Below are 24,966 nucleotides of genomic sequence, written 5' to 3'. Positions count from 1 at the left end.
AGGTGGGGTGGGGTAAAGGTAGAAGACTGGTAGCTAAAAAGAAGGAAGAAAGGCATGGAGGGAGGTAGGGAGACAGCACTGAGGTGAAAGCTGCTGTCTTCCTGCTCGGATCATTCCACTGTTCCCTGCAAGGCTGAGCTCTCTTCACACACAAAACATTTCCACATGCTTTACAGGCACTCTGCAGGAAAGCAACTTCACAACCCATTTTACTGCCACTCCCCAAATTCTCATCTGGCTACTCCTGCTCTTTTAGATTCCTCTCTCTCTGACCTCTTCACAGGTTCTGAAGCACACAGTAAAGTTGTGTACTTAAATGGTATGCTTTCCCTAGGAAGACAGGGCCTACAGAACAATACAGCAATAACAAATTCTGGTGTGATTTCTGAACTTGCCAAATGTACAGGACCGACCTCAGGGGTCACCCAGTCCAACCACTTTCCCAATAAAAAGAAAACAAACAAAATAAAATAACAGTAACAAAAACAAATGAATCTTCCATTTGGTTCAGTGGACAAAAGTAATCCATTGTTGGGCATTTAGTCATGTGTGAATCATAGCATAAGATATATTTGCCCCAACAGGATGATTTGGTGATTTTTTTTCTGTGTATGCCAAGTCTTCTTAATACCCCACTTAATGGGGGCACCTCAGTGGCTCTGGTTGAACATCTGCCTTTGGTACAGGTCATGATCCTCAGGTCCTGGGACTGAGGCTCCCCATTGGACATAGGCAGGCTTCTCCCTCTGCCTATGTCTCTGCCTCTCTTTCTATGTCTCTCATGAATAAATAAATAAAATAAAAAAAATACCCCACTTAACACTGAGGGAGGCTCAGATGAGGAGCCTAAGACTTGACTTCTGTATACAGGCTGGGGCTTGACTGACTGGCATGTTCTCTGAGGCCACCTCCATTTTACACTCATTGGGTTTAGTTATAGGAGGCAAGTCATGTTTCTGGAGCATGTTAGCACAGGCTATAATTTCTCAAGGAGCTGGGATAGCTATTTGAAAAGCAACATATAGGCATGCTGGGTTTGACCTTTGGCCTTTGTGTGAAGTTTCTCTAAACAAAATAATAGTGCCAACCAAGCAGAGGGTAATGACAAACTATAAGTATTTCATTACTTTCTGCAGAAATAAATGTTCTCTGTAAGTAAATTTTACCAATTTATTATGGTTACAACAGCAGAATTTTTGTCATTGTCTGGGTACATTTAACATTTGTTAGTGCGTATGTGATATTCCCAAGCCAATTATAACAGGGGTCTTCCAAAATATTTTCTAAGTACAAATCAGTATCCTAGAACTCTCACTACAAGATGGAGGGCACCGGCTGGATGGAGCAGCTATGTCAGGTTAAGGCTCCTACGATGGGTACAAAGGGATCAGCTCTGCTAGGGTCTGGCACAGACTTACTTGTCTGCTTCTCTGTGATCCCTGACTCTGACTATTTGCAACACATGAACTCAAGGCTTCTTTTTAAACACTTAAGATCCAATTTATCATTAATCTACCTTGGCTTTCTGAAGTTAGACCACTTTTCTCTGTACTGTGTTTTACCAATAAGCTAAGCCAAAGGTGGAATATTTCCGATATTGTCTTTGCCATCGTACTCAGTACTTAATAAGGCAAAAGTGCTCTTTCATGAGTAAGCTTTTCTGGGTGTAAAAGGAGGTTTCATTCTGTTTAGAGATTTTTTTTTGCCTTTTGAGATAATAATATTATCTTCATGTGAATCATCGCCCAATTACATTGACTTAAAAATGTCTTTGCCTTCCTAGGCTTTGGCAAAACAAGCCAAGATTGATTTTCAGGAACAAGCCATTAGAGAGAAGGAAATTCATGAACAGATCACTGTGGAAAGAGCTCAAGCTCGTTACAAAAAGCATTATACAATATGTGCAGAAATTTTGGATCAAATACTTGATCTTTCCACTAAAGTGTCAGACTACCGGATGTTGACAAATAAGTAAGTGTTATTTTTTATAATCATTACAGTAGAGACATCACAGAAAGTGAGAAAGGATAAGATTGTAATGTAGACACTCAGTTGATAAGTGAGACAAAAATTTTTCATGAAAAAATATGTAGAAGTGGGGTCCAGGATACCTGGATTACTGAATTAATTCACCCACCAGTGAGCCTTATTTAAGGTGTATTTATATATATATTTTTAACATTAAAACTCTGTGTCTAAATTCCCTACAATTTGCAAAGACAACTATGATAGTTTATTTGAAACACTTGGAACTTCCTAAAAGACTGGAATTATTTGAATATTATTTTACTAGTCATTAAATCTATTTTCATTACATCTTATTTCTAAAAGGAATTAATGTAGGCAGCCCAGGTGGCTCAGCGATTTAGCACCGCCTTCAGCCCAGGGCCTGATCCTGGAGACCTGGGATAGAGTCCCACGTTGGGTTCCCTGCATGGAGCCTGCTTCTCCCTCTGCCTGTTGTCTCTGCCCGCCCCCCTTCTCTCTCTCTCTCTGTGTATGTGTGTGTGTCTCATGAATAAATAAATAAAATGCTTAAAAAATAAAAAATAAAGGAAATTAATGTATTTATAATCCTTAATTATAAGGAAATGTTCAACAATACAAAATATATTAATAATATGCCAGAATAAGAACAGAGGAAAATTCAAATTAAAGTAGGAAGTTAAGAACAACTGATAAATTGGAACACAGTTATATTAGCCGCCACAGATTTGCCAGTTGTTGCAATTTAGCTGCAAATTTTACGTGAGCTTCCTGGTAGCCAAAGAAAAAGGAAAATACAATCTGTCATGTGTTTTCCATCTTCCATTCTGGTTCTTTACAAAATACAAAACTTTTCATGGCACTCAGTTTAGAACAACAGTTCTCTCATGTGGTACCCTCACCTAAGGCACAGTAAGTAGCAGAGTGGATCTAATGGAGAATGCCCTCAGCATCATCTTTTAGGCATCACCGACTTATTTCTTGAGATACTCTTTGCTGAAAGCTTGAGGGGAATGACATCACAGTAGATCTCAGTCCAAGTAATTCCACAAGAACAAAGATAAGTTAAATGTGTATATTTCTCAAATTACCTAGACTGAGATCTTCTTGAGAACCCACTGTTTTCCACAGTGGCTGCACCAGTTTACATTTCCACCAACAGTGCACAAGGGCTCCTTTCTCCACATCCTTACTTTTTATTTCTTGTCTTTTTGATACCAGCCATTGTAACAGGTGTGCAGTGGTATCTCATTATGGTTTTGATTTGCATTTTCCTGATGATTAGTGATGTTGAGCATCTTTTCATGTACCTGTTGGCCACTTGTATGTCTGCTTTGGAAAAATGTCCTTCAGATCCTCTACCTGCTTTTAAAATTGAATTGTTAGCTTTTTTTGCTATTGAGTTGTGAGAATTATTTACTTATATTAGATGTTACCTTCTATCAGGTATGTATTTGCAAATATTCTCTCCCATTTGGTAGGTTGCCTTTTCTTTTTGTTGATTGTTTCCTTTGCCTTACAGAATCTTTTAAGTTGAATGTAGTCTTACTTGTTTATCTTTGTTTTTGTTGCCTTTCCTTTTGGTATCAAGTCCAAAAAATCACTGTGAAGACCAATATCAAAGAGCTTACTGCCTATGTTTTCTATTAGGAGTTTTATGGTTTCAGGTCTTAGATACAAGTCTTTAATTCATTTTGAGTTATTTTCGTGTACTGTGTAAGATCCGTGTCTTTTAATTGCAACCAAACACTACAATTACACATATAAATATTTTATTAGTCTATGCTACTAACAGTAAGATAAACTCATGTTACTTCATTAAACAAGATATTATCAGTATATATTTTTTATAAAGCACAGGTATATTTTTGGTATCAGCCTACTCAGCAGAACTGATTTTTTAGACTGCTTCTTGAAATTATTACTAACAGATAATAGGATTTAATTAAGTAACTGTAAGATTAAGTTTTGGACAATATATAAGTTGTTAATCACCTACTTCACCATAGAAACCAATGCCATTTCAATAATTCTGATGTTATAATATTTCTTTGCCTGAGCTTGTTAATTTCTAAACCTCCATATCTCTACAAGTAAACTTCCACAACTATAAATATTTTGTTAATGGAAAACATAATGTGATTATATTTGAAGTTGTACATTTAATTGAAATACTACTTTATTGTGGCAAAACATACATAACATAAAATTGGCCCTTTTAATCATTTTAGATATAAACTTCCGTAGCATAAGAACATTCACATTACTGTGCCACTGTTGCCTCCATCCATCTCCAGAACTTTTTTGTTATTCCAAACTGAAGTATTGTACCCATTAAATAACTCTCCAGCCCCTGGTAGCCTCTATTCTACGTGATCTCTGTGAATTTGTCTATTCTGGGTATCTATCTTATATAAATGAAGTCATACATCATTTGTTCTTTTAGTATCTGGCTTATTTCATTTAACCTAATGTCTTGAAGTCTCATCCATGTGGCATGTATAGCAATGAAATAAACATAATACTTTTTTTTGTTGTAATTCCAAGCTCTAATCCAACTATATTTAGAGAAATGCATCAGAACCATGTCAGACTCTTTCCTTCCTTTGCATTTTGTTCTTCTTGAAACTATTTTCCCATCAACCTATCCTGATTAATCATTCACCAGACTTAAACAGAAATAATTACTGAAAAATAATTTTAAAGGTTATCAAATACACAATGACAATAAAACCACCATACATTTGATTTTTCTATTACAATTTATTTACAAATATGTAAACCAACTGTCATATTAAAGGGGCTTTGGAAAATAGTCTGTTCATTTTGCACAGGAAGACACTGATATTAGAGCATTTAAAGGATTTCCTAAGATTGCACAGTCATTTAATGTCATAGCTGGGAATTAAAGAACCTAAGTTTTAAGATAGTGTTCACTATTTTCAGATATTTTGTTCTGTGAGTGCACAGTCAGTATGAAAGTTTGAAGAACCTGTCGCTTGAAATAACATTGATTCATTCAAACCTAAGTTTCAAACAGTCTACTAACCATTAATAATATACATTAATAGTAAGTGGAATCCCTAGCCTCATATAGCAGACCCTTGGGAATGAATATGACACTAGAAAGAATAAGTTTAAGGTGTATATTTGACTAACCATTGATTCATCTCTACCTTTTTTTTAAATCTTTTTTGCTATAGTTTGATTCCATATAAGTTGATGCATGATTGGAAGGAACTGTTTTTTAATGGAAAGCCCATATACAAGCAAGCCTCTATTAAGCAACTACCAGCCACGCCCTCTGCAGAACAAGTTATAGAACTGGAGAAGAGGGACTTGCTGGATAGCAATGATTATGAAGAATATAAGGTACTCACTAATATGGAATAATGGGAGACAATGCAACATAATACATGGTGTTTCTTTAACATTAATTTTGTAACATTATGTCATTTCATCCCTATTAATAAAAATGGGCATTCTATGTTTGCATTTTCCCTTGGTTTAATTTTTACTTATATACTAATTTTTAATTGCCTCACCTATTCATAATCTATTATCTGTAACTCACAGTAATAGTAGAAGAGTGGTCTGAAAAAATAAAACATAATACATTGTTAGGGCTGATAGTTTTCAGAATTTTAAAAATTTATCTTGATTTGTTCATTAGCATTTTCTTTGTATGAGCTGTCTACCTTTGCTACAAAAACCCTTGCATAAAGATGTTTCTTTAGTAATCTGTTTACATAGTGTGCAGTTACATATAGTTTTTAGAGACATCTGGAAAAGGAGAAGTTCTGAGTTTTAGGAGTAGCATAGGTTAAAAAAAAACTTTGTTCAGAGATTTTAAAATGTAGTAGGTGCCATTGTGTTTAAAAGAGCTGCTGATAAGCCTTCGGGGGTCAGGTAGACCAAGGTGAGACCTTGGGCAGCCTGGGAGAGGTTCAGTTCATTTTGTTGTCATGAAACTTATCTAAGATAATACATTTAATAATGTTAAATACATCATCAAGTGTACTGCATATTGGATGCAAATAATGCATATTAATTTCTTCCCTCACCACCCTGCTCTTCCCACCACATTTCATCTGTGAAAAGAAAGAAAGATGTAAAATTAAGAGCTATCAGATGGAAGTTCTGAGCAGATAAGCGTCAGTGGATAGAAGAATGAGGTCCATTATATTACTGAATGAGTTTTAGAAAGGTAGTAAGTGCAATGTGAAAAAAAGAGAAGGAAGAATGATTTGACCTAATTTGCTGATATTTAGCAAATATACAATAAAATGTTAGTTGAAAGGATGCATGAATGAGTGAATGACAATGAACAGGGCAAAGTGTGAAATAACACTAATATGGAAATATTACAAAAGATTTGTGGGTGTGCCTGAGTGGCTCAGTTGGTTAAGCATCTGACTTTTGATCTCAGCTTGGATCTTGATCTTGGGGTTGTGGGTTCAAGCCTGACATTAAGCTCTATGCTGGGCTTGGAGCCTACTTAAAATAAAAAAATAAAAACAATTGAAAAAAAGAGATAAAGTTTTTATAAAATTATAAGTCAGCTTATGTGAAATTAAGTGGCCATCCTTGCAATTGTATCACTAAAAGAATTTACTGGGACTTTACAGGATATATATGCATACTTATTTTGTATGCTTGTGGAATATAGTAGATCTAGTGTGTCAACCTAAAATATACTACAAAATAAGTGCTTTGACATTATTAAAATATGTGAAGGTATTTTTTTTTCCTGTGGTAAATTAAAAGACATTCAACTTAGCAGATTTTTCTTATTTATAGAGTATTTATTTCTAAGTTCTTTCTTAAACAGCTCTATCTACCCTATTCTTATTGCTTTCATAAATCAGGAGACCTGGTAGTCTACAGCTTAACAAAGATTTGCCTTTCTAACTTTTTTCTTGTTTGGGAAATCATTACCACAGGAACATGCTTGTCTTACCCACATCCTGAAGCAGCTGGTATGTTTCTTTTGCAGGAAATTATAAGCTTTTGTTAGGAGTATGTGAACATCTATTATTTTGTTTATAGCCTTTGCTGTTTTCCTAGAAATGAAAATTGCCCTAGGATTTCTGATATATGTTTATATGCTATGTTCCTTTTGACTACATGATAGAAAATAGACCATATATGTTAGATGTGGACGTTGTCTACATTATTGCTAAAATCACTCAGGATTTTAAATCCTTCAAGTAAATGCATAACTTAGAAATTAATCTTCAAAATAATGATACCCAGACCCACTGTCCTTTGAGCCCACACTTTTAAAGCTTTGTCAGTATAAACTATGATGCTTAAAAGGGCATAAAAACAAGTCTTGCTCATGTACAGATCATATATATATGCCAAAATTTGGCCCTCATTGCTTAACATCATTTCCTAAATCATTTCTCAAATCGTCACACTCTTTTTATAAGCCGGGTACACGAGAGAGGTCTAGTTCAGGAATGGTACGACCAGGGACATCTTTTATCTCTTCCAGAAAGGAAACACGAATAGCGTTATGGAGCAGCCAGGACATCACCGTTACAGAATAACCATGAGCTATTCAGTAAAGAGTGGGGAGGAGTTCTGAAATCCCAGTGGACCATGGGCAGCATGCTAAACCAGGAGCCCAACTGCTCTAGAGCAACAGCTGCTCCAGCACAGCCCCCACCCAGCAGCCAGTGGATCTCAACTCTGCAGTAGACTCCCCTTGGTAAATCACAGACTTCCCCAACTGCAGGTCCTTTTCACGATTCTTACTGACAAATTACCCAGAATTCCACAACATTTGATTTTTATGTAAGCTGCTTATTAGCAATTACCTACTGAGTGAGTTTGAGAGTTACTAAAATTTGATATTCCTAAACTAAAATTTGGCCATACTTTCTTGAAGACACAGATTTTTCTAAGTCTCTGCCACAAAACACTTGGGAGTTTGTGAAGATATGCTGTGCATGCCCACAAACAAGTTGTATTTGGAATTCCCAATTTGGAGGCAGGATGTTTCATGTTCACCCTAAGTTGGTCATGGTTTTAATTGCTATTTTTGTTTTTAATGAAAACTTGCTGTTTAAGTTCATGATCAGTTGAGGTTGCTGTGGTTGCTGGGTTAACCCTACAGTCTGTGTTGTAAGGCACATGTTTATCAACAACACTTTGCACTTTGGCTTATGATTTTCCACTACTAGACTTTAAAGATGCATTTGTATATGTCATGGTTTAACACTTATACACTGCAACAAATGTATACACACCAATCCTCAAATTTGTTTACACAATGGCACATTATCAGGTCTTTTTCTCCTAGAGAATAATAATGTGAGACTCAATGGACCATGGGGTTGTTTCTCTTCCTACATAAGTCTCATCTGATTTGTTTGACCCAAAGGCTCCCGACACTGTCTTGCTCTTACTCATTAACTCCAGGCTTCGATATTGATCCAGTGGCTTTTCTAGATTCAGCTTCTGACAGCAGACTCTTCAGCTTTGCTCCCGCCTTTTCCCTGGCTGGCTTCCCAGTGAATGACCCAGTCTTCACAGTGTATTACTTAATCAGTTCCCATATGGACAGAATTTTAACTTGAAGCCTGTATCACTCAAGTGACATCACTGGGTAACTGACCCAATCAAGTATACTGATTAATTTTAGTAGATGAGTGGGAATAGATCATTATTATTATTTATTTATTTAAAAAATATGTGTTGTATCAGCTCTGGCTGCCATAAGAAAATACTGTAGACTGGGTGACTTAAATAACAGGAATTTATTTCTCACAGTTCCAGAAAGCCCAAGTTCAAGATGCCAGCTGATTTAGTTCATTGGTAAGGACTCTTTTCCTGACTTGCTGATGGCTACCTTGCTGTGTCCTTACATAAACAGAGAGAGAGAACTCTGGTCTTCTCCTTAACAGGACACCAATCCCATCATGGGAGCTCACCCTCATAAACTCTTCTAAACCTAATTACCTCCCCAAAGCTCGCCTCCAAATACCATCACAGTGGGGTTAAGGCCTCAACATATTAATTTTGGAGGGACACAGCTCATTTTGTAACATATATGTCTATTCAGGACACACAAAATGTTTCAAAGTACAAACTTGCCAATCAAGTATAAGAACTCTTAATATCAAATGAAATTATTTTATTGCTTTTTATCCCCTGTTGAGAAAGAAGTCTTAACACCTTGTTTTTTGACTATGAAGATATGTTTATATCTTTTGTTTCCATACATTCAGGAATGTAGCTGCCTTTTAAGTAGATAGGGTAAGCAGTTGCTTTCATGTTCTTAGTTGAGATGTTCTGTTAGTCATTCTGCTTTGAAATTTCTGCCTGCCATTGGACTTAATGCCCCACATTATCACTCTTTTGGATTAAGACTTCAGTAGTATCTGTTAAAATACAAACACTTCCCAAGATAAGTAACAAGAATAATGATCAACATCCAAATAGCTAAGAAAGAAGTTTGGGACTGAAAGGAATATTCTCACTACCATTCTAGTTTAGTTTATATGTCATGCATTTCATGGTTTCAGTTTCTTCTCCTTTTTTGCTTGGAGTTTTGCCTCCAACCCCCTAGATTTCTCCCAAAATAGTAAGGCTAACTGGCTGGATTTTTCAAACTAAACTTCATTATGTGGCTGTGTCTTGTTGAAGTCACCAGTATGCCCTAAAATAGGGCATATTCATGTAGTCATCCATAGTGGTACTAACTTACAGAACAGAGTGTCAATGTATTGGTTTCCAAAAGGAGCCATAATTGCTCTAGACCTGTGGTTGCCAAGAAATACGACCATCTTCTAACTCCTGTGGATCAAGGGTTTCAGAGGGCTGGAATAGGTTTGGCAGAAGTCTGGGACTTCTGTCTGTGAGGTGAAGGAATGGAAGGAGACCTTAGGTCATAGGAAGGGTATTTCACTCCAAATTACTATACTTAGGTGACAACCTAAATTTGTTAGAGAACCATGCTAGGAATGGTATCAAGTTCAAGGCATTAGACCAGAATTTAAAAAATGGTTTACAAAGCCAAATGATTGATACTCAGATAGAATGAGGGGTGAGAAGGATATAGCCAAGGAAGAAGAGTTTTAGATGGGTGACATGAATAAAACTAGAGTGAATGTCTACCATCCATTATTTGCTCTTGATCGCATAGATTAGGGAGAAGCCAGTCCTTTCCTAGGCTTCCTCTCATCTGGGGTGAGGCAAGACAAAGGATGGGTAGGGCCTCCCTTGGCTTTCAACCACTGATTTTCTGGTTCATCCTATACTTTCTATGCCAACTACAGGAGCCAGCTTCAGCCAGCTTCTATGCATCAAGTCCAGCTTATCTTCAATCAGTTACTCATACTGCCCACCTAATATCATAGAACAGCCTTTGAAGATCTGAACTCTAAAATTATGTCTTGTCAGCTAAATATAACAAGAGCACATAGGATTTTGTTTTGTTTTGTTTTTTTGTTTTTTGTTTTTTGTTTTTTTTAGATTTTAGGGATCCCTGGGTGGCTCAGCAGTTTGGTGCCTGCCTTCAGCCCAGGGCGTGATCCTGGAGTCCCGGGATTGAGTCCCACATCGGGCTCCCTGCATGGAGCCTGCTTCTCCCTCTGCCTGTGTCTCTGCCTCTCTCTCTCTCTCTCTCACGAATAAATAAATAAAATCTTATTTATTTATTTATTTATTTATTTATTTATTTATTTATTTGACATACACAAACACACACACACACACACACACACACAGAGGCAGAGACACAGACAGAGGGAGAAGAGGCTCCCCACAGGGAACCTGATGTAGGATTCAATCCCAGGACTCCAGGATCATGCCCTGAACCAAAAGCTCAACTGCTGAGCCACCCAGGCGTCCCAGAACACATGGGATTGTTAATCTCAAGAAACTTGAATGGATCTAAGAAAGTGTGAGTTTTGGTGTGGGGTGGGTATATTGGGCTGAGAACCAAAACCCTACCACCTGGGAGACTCTCCCACCCCACTCTTCTTACCTAGTACCTCAGACCTGTCAGTCATATTCTTTGATACACTGGACTTACAGTAGTGTTATCATACACTACTTTCATACATTGGGTAGTCACCTCCAAGCTTTTTTGGGGCCTATACCTCTTTAAGGTATCAACCTTAGCAGTGAAGCAAAGAAAATAGAATGCAGGAGTCATTACTATGAGATAGAGTATTCCCTGTGGAAAAATTCTGCGTGAATTTTTCAGTGTTAAGTAGACCAAATCATAGTGTCTACACACTTTGTGATATTAGAGAAATTTCAACCAAGTCTGTCTGACTATCCCTAGCTGGACAATGGCAGCAGATAGGTGAATTCAGATTTAGAAGCTTCTGGAAAAGTTACTTGAGCAGCAAGACCACAGAAGTTAGTATAGAAGTGATATTGAGGGAGACTACCACCTCCCTGATAAATAGAATGCGGTTTGAGCAACTAAGGAATGAAATTTACTTTTTTTTATTTTTTAATTTTTTAATTTTTTTATTTTTTTATAAGAACAGCCACCACACCAGAACTGTTTGGTGGCCCTGGCATAGGAAGGGCTCTGATATAAAGTCCAGTATGATGCTGTCCCAAGGGCATTTGGAGTCAGGAGAAATGTAAGCTTTAGAGTCTCAACTTGTTTTAGCTCCAGGTATTTGTGCTTTGGAAAACATTGGGCTAGACACACAGTTGCTGTAATTCCCAGTGTGCCATGTTTAATGCCTTGGAAGGTCTTTGGCCGCTTGCCAGAGCAGAGAATGGAGCCAGGAGTAGAAACCTGTCTTTTTTTAAAGATTTTATTTACTCATTCATGAGAGAGAGACAGAGAGAGAGAGAGGCAGAGACACAGGCAGAGGGAGAAGCAGGCTCCATGTCGGGAGCCCGATGTGGGACTCGATCCTGGGACTCCAAGATCATGCCCTGAGCCGAAGGCAGATGCTTAACCACTGAGCCACCCAGGTATCCCAGAACCTGCCACTTGGGTCAAATAAGCTACTCTCCCACTAGTACCCTCAGTGAATCACTGTGAACATGTCTGAAATGAAAATGCTAAGTAAGTAGAAGCCCTTGCATATTGTTTGTATCCAATTCGTCACTGAATTTCAATAACTTACTGAAATGTAAGTTTTTAGGACAGAGGATCTCTCAGAGTGGCTTAGTCTCAGTTACCCCTACTAATCAGACCTATAAGTCAAAGTGATCAGCCCCATGATTCTGGCTGCCTAATACATAAGTGATCAAGTGGCTCAAAGTTTTAGGAAAAGAAGCCTGCCCCTGTTTGCAAGTGCTGAGCATTCTGAACTTCTGGATTTGTTACCAGCTAGAGTGAGTGGGCCGCAGAGTGAAGTGGGAGGTTTCCTCAAGTGTGGGCCTATAAGCTTTGATAGAGATGAGCATCACATGCTACATGGTTGACATTGACAAACTTGAATTTCCCTCTAAAAATAAGTCCATGATTGATGGCCTCTGTTGCCCTAGGTCTTCTTTTGGGCAAGGTTAGAATTAAACATGTCTGTTTCCATAACAGTAGATCGGGGCGGATTGGGGAAGGCTACTGCTGGGACAGAAATGATCAGATTTCTGAGTGAAAACCATTATTTGATTAAGACCAGTTCAGATTTCCTGATGAATTGGAATTAACCATGAGACTGATAGACAGGCACTGCTGATTCCTGATCCTGCTTCTGACCAACACAGTCTTCAGCTCAGCATGGCAGGGGAAGTAGAGTTAACCTCTTCCTTCCCCTCATTACCATGAGTCACATTTGTATTTCCTGGTGGTAGAGAATGGTGTGGCCCAGTCTGAACACTCTAGCACGGAGGGGTGTGGAGGTATGCCTTCTCTCTGGAGGTGCATCTCCGCTGCCACTCTCAGTGTGAACTGCACATCCCCACCTCCCTGGCTTCTCTGGAATCTGAAGGCCAGACTGTTTGGCCAGAAGGTATGGTCAGGAAGCCTTTAATACTCAGACCTGACTGGAGGTCAGGTGACTCAGAAAGGCTGCCAGGCTCACTCAGTAGGGCCAGTTCATCTTTTCAACTTGTCTTGAGACCTTTAATCTGGGTCCCTACATAGAATCCATTCCATGACAACTCCTGGACGAGAAGTCAGAATTGAGATGCACATCAGCCAACTGCTATGTCCTCTCTTCCTCCTTGTCAAAGGCAGTATAAGGCAGTATCAGTCCTTTCCATTGGCCCCTGGCTATCAAACAAGTACCATACAGTGGCCAAGAAACACTCTAGGGCTACCAGGTTACATGAGCTGAACTCCCTATCAGACAATTCATCCAATTACCCTTTCTGTTTCTCATGAGAATTCTGGCCAGTTGTCAGGAATTTTTAAATCTAAATTGCAGATCTTGGCAGTTCTTCCAGATTCCTTCAAGATTTAGGGGTGATTGGAAGACAAGAGGGCTCAGGAAAGGGAGACAAAGAACACAGCTTCTGAAAGCTACCAAGTTTTATCCTAGTTCTTCTCTGTGGAGTATGGCTTTTTTCTGAGTGCTAGATTTCCCAAGCACAATACCTGGAATATGGCCACTTGACTTTCCGCGTTGTCACAGTAGTAAATGTGCTTCCCTAATGTCAGATCCCTTCTGGTAGGAGACAGGAGAGATCCAGACCAGAGGTCAGCCAGGAGAGCTGGTGCCAGGGCTTGAATTCTTAGAGCTGGAACCAAGACAGTCAGGATAATTTAGCTGAAAACAGGACGAGGCAGGGGTGGGCTCAAGCCAAGTCCTTTGAATACACCATTGATCAAAGCTGAGATTGGGTGAAAACCAGACTAGAAAATGAAAACAAAGGCAGGGCCTGGAAGCAAGGCAGAGCTGAAACCCAATAGGACTCACATTAAAGGCCTGGAAACAAAGTAAGGAAGCCCTGGTCAATTGCCACAAAAAGAGCTGGAATGCCTGCCACTTACTTTTTGTTATCTGCCAGTCAGAGGTACATGGTTAGGTGAACCTAGTTTCGCAGACACAAGGAAAATAGCCAGTTAGGAGTATGAAATTAACCAGGTCACAGGCAGCTTGTCACAGAGCAGCTCTTACCTTACATACAGGCTGCTCTTACCTGCTCAGGACTCTGAGAAACCTCTGGCAGAGCTTCTTACCAAGTTCCAAATTTATAAATTTATTTAAATTTACTGCATTTTCACTGAGATGCTGTGTTATACCATTAAAAAAAAAAAAGATGGCTTGATTTAATAGAGAAACTCCCTCAAAGTCATGCTGCCAACCATTACTTCTAGAAATGGTTCCAGGATTAGCTCATTTCATACATGGTGTATGGATTCTTGTTAACTTCTGTGAGGATGATATTTTCTGATCTTGTTCCTAGATTCTGGGTTGAGTTGTGTCTAAATCATCTTTGTACTTAATCAAAATTACTAAAATGTAATATCCATGTATCCACTCATTTATTCAGTTCATGTATGTTTAGCCTATACTACTGATTGCTTGATTCATTAATTCACCCAATAAATATTGACTATCTACTATGTGCCAGCACTGTTCTAAGTATCGGGGATATGAAGTTGATTAAGATAGGGATTTTTCCCTGCTGCTCACAGTTTAGTGGAGATGAGGGTAAAAAAAAAAAAAAAAATTCCAGAGTATGATGTTAAGTGTGGATAAGCATTGGGAGGTTATGAGGACATAGTGGAAGGGGTGAGTTTTAGTGAGTTGTATAGTATAAGCAAAGTCATATTTCAGGTATCACAGACTATCATCACTTCCTCACTTCTTGCAGAGTGATGTGCAAGAGAAAGCCAGCCATAATAGTTGCAAGATTAAGGCAATTCAAAAGTCGGTATGATGGACTTGTGTTGCATCAGCTGTACTCTGAAAGGTGCATAGCCTCTTTTATGGAGCTGCTACTTGTGGTGTTTCTTAAAGATAGTTTTTTAGAAGCTTCTATCTTAAGTCCTTTGACCATACTGTACCAAAATAATCTGTCAGTTGTTGGGTTCTATTTTATATAGGTTCAAAGATTGCATTTCAAAAAAACCCAAGGAAACCAGCAGGTGTCAAAAACACTGTGAGTATTGTATTCCCTAAGAAGTTCTTTCTCTCTCTTAAGAGAAAAGGCATCTGTCTTGGGTTTTGTTTTCGTTTTTTTTTTTTTTTTTTTTTTGGAGGCATCAGTAATTGAATTATAAGACAGGTAGAGCCTACCAACCTGAGACTATCTGGGGTACTTCAGGCCATGCAGATGTTGGTGAGTTCTAACAATCTATGAGATCAAACTGGTCAATTATGTGTGCTTTCAGACTAGTACCCCACTCTACAAAAGCCATATTTGGATGTCATTACTAAATATCACTGATATGATCCAATGTTTGTTGAATGTTGAGTTGGTGGCACTCAGATTTTATGGACGGTGATGAATATCTCCCAAGGCCAAGATCCTGGCTATCCAAGTTGATCAAAGTAAACTGTGTCTGCCCCCTCTTTAAAAGAGTAGATGAGGAAGCTTTATTCCTAACTTGGATATTTGGAAGTGGCAGGAAATGAGAATGAATTATATTGGCTTGAGTCCAAGGGTAATCATGTACACAGAAGTAAACAATTTGTTGAGAAAACTATGCAGCTCCACTGGCAGCATCATTTAACCACTTGGATAATGTGGCAATTAGAGAGGGCATCTAAATAATTGAACACATGGATGATCTCAGGCTTGCCCTTGAAGTGTGCACTTCAACCTACATTCAAGGACACTGTCTCCAAGCAGATGCTATCTGTAAATGCTCATGTTGTTTTTAGCCATGGTTAATAACAGGGGGATGAAGGATAATAATACACCAAAGCATAGGAAACAAAAAGGATATGATAGACTGGAAGTAACCAGAATCAGAAGTCTAGGTAACCATGAGGTACCTACAACATGATATAGAGAACCATGTGAATGTGAGTGGGGATCCAGACTGGAAAGTAGTGTGTTATGTCCATGCAATTTATGAAGATAGAAAGAATAGATGGATACTATGGTCCCAGGAATTCAGAATTCAGTTTCTGGAAAGATCAATGAAGATCAATTAATGAAAACAGTGAGGGTAAATAGGTTATGACTTTCAACCAAGGGCAGAGGCTGTTTATACTGTTGTAATTTCATGGTCTCTGTATGTCAGTAGACAAGAATTCACAGAGACAGGGCCCATAGATGTTGTTGGATCTTGAGTCTTGTACCTTCTCAAGTATGCATACTGATGGTATTTATGCAAGGATAATAAAAATATTAAGTTAAAGACATCTTAATAATTATTTTACATATATGGCAGTTTCTATTAGTCAAGTGCTAGTGTCATGGAGCACATCTACACAGAAAAAGTGTCCCATGAAAGCAATAATTTGAACCAAGTGGTACTTACCTAGTATTGCCCACTCTAGGCATCAGAGTCTTGAAACTAGTAGTCAGGTATCTGTTTATAACAATACTTGAAGGATTAAGTATTGTACATTTTATTATATAATTTTTGTCTAATAAAATTTTATTATATGATTAATGTAATTATATATAACAAACCATGTAAATAAAATAGGGATCTGGTAAAATAAAAATCTAGTTTGTCTTCACTAATGAATGAAAAAACTCTTTAGCTTAACTAGTAATCTTCATTCTGCTCTGACTTTTCCTTTTTCCAGTTCTTCTGACCTCTTTTTCACTCATCATGTTCTTGTTCTAACCTGAGATGATTACTTTGACTTACCCTTTTATTTTTGGTCTTTACATAGAAATTTTATCGACTGTATTTTTAAGATGATCTGCAAAATATGTTCCACCAAATCCTTAATCCCCTTATCTCCACAGGTTGGGCTTCAGTCCTTTTCCTAACCTAAGCAATCAAAGAAAATGTTCTCTGCATGGTCAACATTCTATCTCATTGTGTTTGGCCACTGTTCTATACCTCATTCAGTGATGGAACAGGGCTTTGTTCTAATCCCTTTGTGAGGAAGATGCCTCTCTGATGGGGGTGCAAGCTGCATGTGATTTCTCCTGTTGCCAGCCCTCCTATGTGACACTATTATGTGCCTCCAACAGTGGCCTGAGAACGTTTTTAGTTGAACATTTAAAGTACATGGTCACATAGGCTCCTCACACAAGCATTTCATTCAATCTTCACAGCAACCCTATGAGATAGATCTTATTATCACACGAAAGATAAGGGAATCACCCGAGTACAAAACAAGCAAGTAGTAGAACTACTGTAGGAAGCTAGGTCATCTGATTTCAGTCCTAGGCTGGTTCCTTTATAACAGATTAAATGACTGCACCACAAAAATCATTAGAACATTGGAAACTTTTCACTTAAAATCGGCCTTGGACTTAAAACTTTTTTTTCTTAAAATAACAATTTCTCTGGTTTGTTTTTTAATTTGGTTCATTTCTAATTGGTCACGTTACATAAAATAATTATCATTTGTCTAATTTAGAAGTATAAATGATTCCAATGAATGAAAGCAGAAGCAAGCAATAGATTCTAATGCAATCAGTGATGATGGAAAGCAATTCAGTATTTAGCTAATTATGAACAATGCATATAATTATTATGCACAGAATTGTTAGAAGAACTGAAGACATTAAAACAAAATAAATTTTACAAAAAAAAGACAGTTTGTATACAAGTGGCAATCAGATAAAATTATATTTATGTAGTAGTAAATTCCACCAATTTTAAAGGAAAACCAATTATGAATAATTTGGGGGATTTTTGTTTATTTGTTTCAAAAAGCATTTCCTTACCTCAGAATGTTGTTGTATCAGAAATTCTGTCAGTAAGCCAGGCAAGTCTTCTATAGCACTCATCAAATCTGTCAGCTTATATTCTGAGCAAACATTTTTTTTTTGTCAGATATTGGATGGATATGAAACGAATACTGATAAAAAGAAATGTAACAACATAGATGTGTATTTATTAATGTACCTAACATAACAGAGCATACATAAAAACATGCATACACTTATATATGACCTAGCATGTGTGAATATTTATGCTATGTCATATAGAATATATTAATATAAATATAACAAATATTAAGATATAAATCCTGACGTATAGTCAGAACAAAGACATATATCTTCCTCTCAAATAAAAAATGTCGTAAGACAATTCAGATTAGCAGAAGTTGAAAAATTGGTCAGTGTTTCGTGAAGAAATATAATGAACTGTCTTTTGTTTTTGTTTTCATGAAGGCATATGTTTTTGAGGAAGCTCAGTTTCTCCCCCAGTGGCTACTGCTCCTGTTTTTCCATCCCAATTATTTGGACTAAGAAGATTAAGTTAAGGTGGTTGGGGGCAAGTTGACCGGGGGCAAGGGACATAATAAAAAAGTACTAATAAAATGGATCATCTTTAATAAGGATTGGGGAAGACTTACACATGATTTTTTAAAAAGCCAATAAGCTGATATATCTTGAATTCATAATGTTCTGCACCACTGAAACAATACATTAGAGCATTTTGAAGTTGAATAAATAGGTTGCATGTACTAATTCCAAATAATCTTTAAATTTAAATTTAGTTACCCAACATTTAGTACATCATTATTCTCAGATTAGAGTTCAGTATATTTCCAAGTAATCTTCAAATATATCATAAATGACATATATTGTTACTCGTTTCTGGTAGATTGTGGATGGAATATTTATATAATGAAATTGTTACCTACTTATGTTACTAAATTTTTTATATTCACCAAAGATAATTTTTTAAGATCTTTAAGTGACTTCAGAAAAATACTATCAGACCTAATTTTGCAGTGATTTATGTGTAAATTAAACTCTAATTCTTATGTTTTTATATCTTTAATTATTTTTTATTTTTTATTATTATTATGGTGATGTTACAGCAACTTTGGGCACGTTAGAAAATAAAATAATGTGCTAATTTACTCTCCCACTGATATTGAATGAGAAGTATGACTAATCTTTTTTGTGTTAAGCAAAATATGATGCATCACTGCTTTATTTGGATATCTTTATTTCTGTGAATTTGAACCTTGCTTCAAAAACTTGTTGACCATTTTATTCTATTTTGGGTACTGACTGTTCATATTCTTTGTGCCTTTCTGTTGGGATATTTTTCTTTTTCATATTATTGCTTACAGCTTTTTATAAACTAAGACTCTTAACCCTTTGTCAAACATGATGTGTTTATAGACACTTTCCTTTTGTTCTTTATTTTAAAATTGTGTGTATGTATGTTTATGTGGGGGGAGTGTAGAATATTTTATTTTTATATAATCAGATTTATCAGCCTTTTATTTTATGGTTTTCATGGAACATATAAATGTTCATCCAGATTTTGGTGCCCTCATTATTTCTTGGTTCCAAAATCTATTTTCATGAAAAATATAAGGATATCCAACTTTGTTATTTTCACATATAAGGGCATAAATTATTCTAATACCGATTGTGAAATAATCTTCTCTGCAGCTGTGAAATATAAACCTTATTATGTACTACATTTCTACATATACTTAGCCTTATTTATAGAATTTATATTTTTGTGCACTGATGAAATTTGTATCTTTCTGAAACTCATTTTTTTCATTATTCATTTTATTTATCTATTTTAAAGATTTAAAAAAAATTTTTTTATGAGACAGAGAGAGAGAGTGGACAAGCAGGGGGACCTGTAGAGGGAGAGGGAAAAGCAGGCTCTCTGCTGGGCATGGAGTCCAAGGTGAGGCTTGATCCCAGGCCCCAGAGTTCACCACCGAGCCGAAGGCAGATGCTTAACTGACTGAGCCACCTAGATGCCCCTCTTTTTAAAATTTAAATTCAGTTAGCCAACATACAGTACCTCATTAGTTTAAGATATAGAGTTCAGCTACTCATTGTTGCATATAATACCCAGTGCTCGTCACACCACATGCCTTCCATAATGCCCATCATCCAGCTACCCTAACCCCTCCCACCTCCCCTCCATAACCTTGTTTGTTTCCTATAGTTAAGTCTCTCCTGGTTTGTCTCCCTCTCTGATTCCTATGGTCATCTGTGCTATTTCTTATATTCCACACATGAGTGAAGCCATATCATTGTCTTTCTCTCCTTGACTTATTTCACTCAGCATAATACTCTCCAGTTCCATCCATACCAATGTAAATGGTAGGTATTATGCTGAGGAAAATAAGTCAATCAGAGAAAGACGATTATCATGATTTCATTCATGTAGAAATTAGGAAACAAAACAGAAAAGCACAGAGAAAAGAAGGGAAAAATAAAATAAGACGTAATAAGAAATTGGACAAAATATAAGAGACTCTTAACCATAGGAAGCAAGGGTTGCTGGAGGGGAGAGGGATGGGAGGATAGGGTAACAGAGTAATGGGCATTATGGAGGGCATGTGATGTGATGAGCACTGGGTGTTATATACAACTGAAGAATCTCTGAGCTCTACCTCTGGAAACCTAATGATGCACTATATGTTAATTAACTGAATGTAAATAAAATAAGAAAATTTTTAACGTTTTTGTAGATATCCTTAAAATCTCTTGTTTCTTTCATAGTGTGTTACAAAATTGATACTTGCTTTCCTCACCTTTGTTCAGAATTAGTAGCAATTTCCTTATTGTGTTTAGTCTGGACAAGTTCTAGAAATATATAAAAAGTATCTTGATAGTTGTGCTCTCTACACATTTCCATTTTTATGAGTTCCTCCCTCATTTATTTATTTAAAATTATTTTTTCCTATTTTAACACTGTTTCCCTTTTTAAAATTTTAGATCTGGCATTGTATGGGGCTATGACTTTTCCTCTGAGTACAGATTGATCCCATACCATATTTTTAATAAATCTATTGTTTTAATGTTCTTTTTTGGACATTTTTAATTTTAATTTCTTCTTTAATCCCAGAATTATTTTAAAAGAATGCTTTTAATTTTTAAATGTTTATATTTCTCATATATTTCTAAAATCAGTTTCTAGTTTTATTTCAGAGATTGTGGTCTGTAGTTTGTTTTTAAACCTATAGTTATTTGATCATTTCAGCAAGAAACTCAAAGTAACTGGGAGTCAAACAATAGATTTAGAGCACACCATATTGGGCATGAATGTTCTCCTTTATTTTTCTTATAACAAAATATTTTAAAATCAGTTTAGTATTTGCATAAGATAGCAGATAACTATTATTCTCTTTTATCTGTTTACTGAGGGTAGCTTCAATTTAAGTATCTTAATGCTCAACCTGAGTTACAGTTTGTCTCGATAAACTCAATATGCTTACTTTCATAAACTGTTAAGGATTTTTGAGTTTTTCATTTTTATTTTTACATAAGAAGCTCATTTTTTTTGTTCTCTACTATGAACATATTATTTATGTTATTACTCACTTATGTAATATAATTATTTAAAGTATTACTTTTGTTTGCTATAATTTGTTTATTTTCAATATTAAAATTTTGTATATGCCTAAATTACATTTTTAAGGATGTTCTGGTTTGTTTCATTGTTATGTTGCAGAATATGGTTGGAGAGTGGGCTTTACCAGAAGAAATGGTTGATAATTTACCACCCTCCAACAATACCATATTGGGTCATGTGATTCACAGATTAATTGAAAAATCTCATCCTCCTCAAGTCAAATCAACAGTACTAGAATTACCTTCATTTGCTATTAAAGGGTGCTTAGTTGGAAAAACATTTAGTGGAAAAACTACTGCTCTAAAGGCTCTACAAAAAGGTAGAATTTCTTTTTTTTTTCACTTATTGGATTCTAGTTACATTGACTGTAGCAAATGACTATGTCTGTGGGCAACATACATAATCTGCTGATATATTGGGAATCTCTCATCATCAAAAATTTTATAATAGAGTGATCATATAATTACTTGTCCAAGGCAGACAATTTGAGGATTTTAGAGTCATAAACTGGCAAACCTGGATATATGGATATGTTATATAATGCTGGTGCATAGCCTTGAGAAATAACAAGTTGTCAACTTTGACTCATATATTTTATTTACCTACTAATGAAGGGGAAATTAATAATTTATAACAAATACAAAAGAAATGCACTTAAAATTATAAACATTTTATTTCTTCACATTTGTTGAGTTCTGTCTTTTTAGTGAACCTTTGGCTTTTTCTTTTGAAGCTCATTCTGTTAGAAGATTTCCTTCTGTTTAATTAGTTTTTATTCAATTACACTTATTTTTTGCTGTTTTCACTGGAAAAACTCACCATTTGTAGAGACTAGTCCATCTAAAACTATTCTGAGACAGACAAGGGTATATTATATTGAGATTTTAAAGGACCTTCTTAAAAAGTTTGACAAAGGCACATTGAGATGCCACTTCACACCCACTGGGATGGGTATAATAAAAAGAAAAGGAAAATAACAAGTGTTGGTGAGGAAGTGTTGTTGGAACCCTTATATATTGCTGGTGGAAATGTGAAATGGTGTTGCCACTATAGAAAGTGGTTGAAAGTTCCTCAGTAAATTAAAGAATTACCATATGACCCCAACAATTCCACTATGGGATATGTACCCCAAAGGAGCGAAAACAGGTGTTCAAAATATTGTGTAGGAATAGTCATAGCAGCACATTCATAGCAGCACTATTAATAATAGTCAAAAGGTATGGGGGGGGAATCCATATGCTTGTCACCTGATGAATGGATAACAAAAGTGGTGTATCTATACAATGAAATATTACTTAGCCATGAAAAAGGAGTGAAATACTCTTAGCTGCTACAACACGGATGAACCTTGAAAACATGAAGCTAAATGAAAAAAAGGAGACACTAAAGGCCACATATTATATTACTTCATTGATGCAAAATGTCCAGAATAGACAAATCCATAGAAACAGAAGACAAATTAGTGGTTGCAGGATCAGGGATAGAGAGATAAGGAGTGACTGCCTAATGGGTACAGGGTTTCCTTTTTGGATGATGAAAATGTTTTAGAACAAGATAGTGGTGATGGTTGGACAAAATAAATGACCTAAGTACCACTGAGGTGTATCTAAAATGGTTAGATTTATTTTATGTGAATTTTACCACAATAAAAAAAATAAGCAGCTTCATCCAAAAGACAGTTTTAGGAGACCCTAGAGACAGTGTTATTGGATGGGGCTGTCACAGAAGGATAATTATGTCAGTTTCCTAAATGAAAAGTTATTAATAGAATTCTTTTGCCCTTTAGACTTTCCTATTCAGGTACTTTCTATTGACACTCTTGTCCAAGAAGCAATCAAAGCATTCCATGACAATGAAAAAATCAGTGAGGCTCTACCAATTGAGAAAGAAGCTGAAGAAAAGTCTCTACCAGTTCTGCAAGAGAAGAACAAAGAAAGCCAGGCAAGTGTGATTTTAGTTTTCTTTTATGCTCCTCCTATTCTAGAGATTGGAAACCGTATGGAATCTAAGAGATCTTCTAGACCAGAGGTTAGCAAAGTTTTCTGGAAAAGCCCAGAGAGAAAAGATTTTACATTTTGTGAACCAAGAGGCAAAATCAAGGTTATTATGTGGGCATTTATATAATGAGAGAGGAAATTCCTCCCTGCCACCCCCTCAACACACTGTTTGCCTAGTTGGTCATCCAGGGTTATTGGCCCACTTTGTGTCCAGCTACCATCAGCTGGAGACACTCCTGAAGAAAGAGCCACAGGCTGATAAGACTGGTAAGGGGTGAAGGGGCTGAATTGCAAGGAATTGGAGGAGGGTAGGGTATGGGTGTTGGGGTGGGGGGAGTTCACCAAGTCACCAGCTCCTAGAGTGATATTTCACCACTGAGACCCTGGCAGTGGCCAATAGCAGAGTATCCATTGTATAGTTAAAGACCAGTGCTGAGGCAGATGCTAGATCAGAGCAGAGAAGGGGCAGAGGGGGATGCCAGGCTTAGTCCCCTGGCTCACGATGCTATTCTGCAGAAGGATGCCCAGGGACCACATATAAAACAGTTGGCTGGCTGAATTTGATCTGTGAGGAGATGTCAATTCGAAGGGCGGTGGAGAAGGGGGAGGTCTTTCTGTGGTTTTTACCTGTATTGCGTTCCCATTAGTATCACATCTTGCTACATTACTGCAGAAAATATGAAAATGTGGCCCCACCTTGAGAATCCTAACATGGTCCAGCACCCTCATTTTAAAGGGAAGACAATAGAGGTCCTAAGTGTGAATTGGTTTGCTTGGAGGCAGAAGGCTTGTTGATGAGTGTTGTGGGTGGAAACCCAGATTCTAAATCCAACATTCCTTCCCCTACCTTATGTTGTCTCTGCAACTGAAGAAATTAGCAGAGAATCTAATCTGGATCATTTGCATGGGCTGCAAGATAAATACCATTTAACTACGAATTATGAAAATAACCGGGAGAAGTGCGGGCTGCCTCTTATTCTGTTTTCTAATCAATTGTATGATAGATAATGGACATGATTTTTCTTTATTCCTTTGTGGCTATGGCTGACACCTCTAGGATTGTTCTTTCTAAAATGGCTTTCTACAAACTCTACCTTTCTCAGGTTTTGCTGTATTTTCAAAATAGCAGTTGCTGTATTTTACATAGAATTGAAGGGCATTTGAAAGAGTACATCATAGGTTACTGTGTGTTTCTGTAAGAATAATCATCAAATTTTTCTTGTTTTCAGAAATCATTCAGTTCTTCTTATTATCAATGTTATAGATGAAAGAGCATAAACCTTACTTATAGAAATAAAATTTTAAATGTTATTAAAATATAACAGTGTTAAAATTTATGTGTGTGTGTGTGTGTGTGTATGTGTTTTCTTCCCAAAGGATCTACAGAATGCATTTTCACCTCATCCAGTTTCAGAGGAAGCGTTACCAGAAACAGAAGATAAAACTATACTTAGTAAGTGAGATATCAAAAAAAATCATCCGTTATTTACATTAGATAGACGGACAGATAAATAGTGAGTACACATGTATGTGAGCACAAACTTGCTTTCAGGGAAAGGAAGGGGAGTTTCACATAGTTGTCTCCCTGGTCACTTAACAGAGGAAGTAAGACAAACACAAGAG

The 24,966-nt window shown here is 36.7% G+C and overlaps 1 protein-coding gene and 1 long non-coding RNA gene across 10 annotated transcripts in view; one reads left to right on the top strand and one right to left on the bottom strand.

The window, feature by feature from the left end:
- Positions 1-24,966, top strand: part of SPEF2 (sperm flagellar 2) — a 164,243-nt gene that overhangs the window by 41,408 nt on the left and 97,869 nt on the right. For all 7 annotated transcript variants that reach the window (XR_013378629.1, XM_077896243.1, XM_077896242.1 and 4 more), the window contains 5 exons: positions 1,784-1,971; positions 5,190-5,358; positions 21,446-21,665; positions 23,133-23,287; positions 24,721-24,796. Coding sequence is in view for 6 of the 7 variants with exons in the window: in XM_077896243.1 (XP_077752369.1) it covers positions 1,784-1,971; positions 5,190-5,358; positions 21,446-21,665; positions 23,133-23,287; positions 24,721-24,796 (808 nt within the window). In the remaining variant the exon portion in view is untranslated. The remainder of the gene's footprint in view (positions 1-1,783; positions 1,972-5,189; positions 5,359-21,445; positions 21,666-23,132; positions 23,288-24,720; positions 24,797-24,966) is intronic.
- Positions 9,110-24,966, bottom strand: part of LOC144313000 (uncharacterized) — a 94,270-nt gene continuing 78,413 nt past the window's right edge. Inside the window, exons 7-10 of one of the 3 annotated variants that reach the window (XR_013378630.1) lie at positions 17,725-17,858; positions 16,352-16,402; positions 13,511-13,947; positions 9,110-9,377 (exon numbers count right to left, since the gene is read on the bottom strand). This is a non-coding gene — a long non-coding RNA (uncharacterized LOC144313000). Of the gene's footprint in view, positions 13,948-16,351; positions 16,403-17,724; positions 17,859-24,966 lie in introns of all 3 variants that reach the window. The other 2 variants (XR_013378631.1, XR_013378632.1) reach the window with 2 other exon arrangements.

The sequence above is a fragment of the Canis aureus genome, chromosome 4, assembly GCF_053574225.1.
Source record: "Canis aureus isolate CA01 chromosome 4, VMU_Caureus_v.1.0, whole genome shotgun sequence".
Taxonomy (NCBI): domain Eukaryota; kingdom Metazoa; phylum Chordata; class Mammalia; order Carnivora; family Canidae; genus Canis; species Canis aureus.
This window is presented reverse-complemented; position numbering and strand designations above follow the sequence as displayed.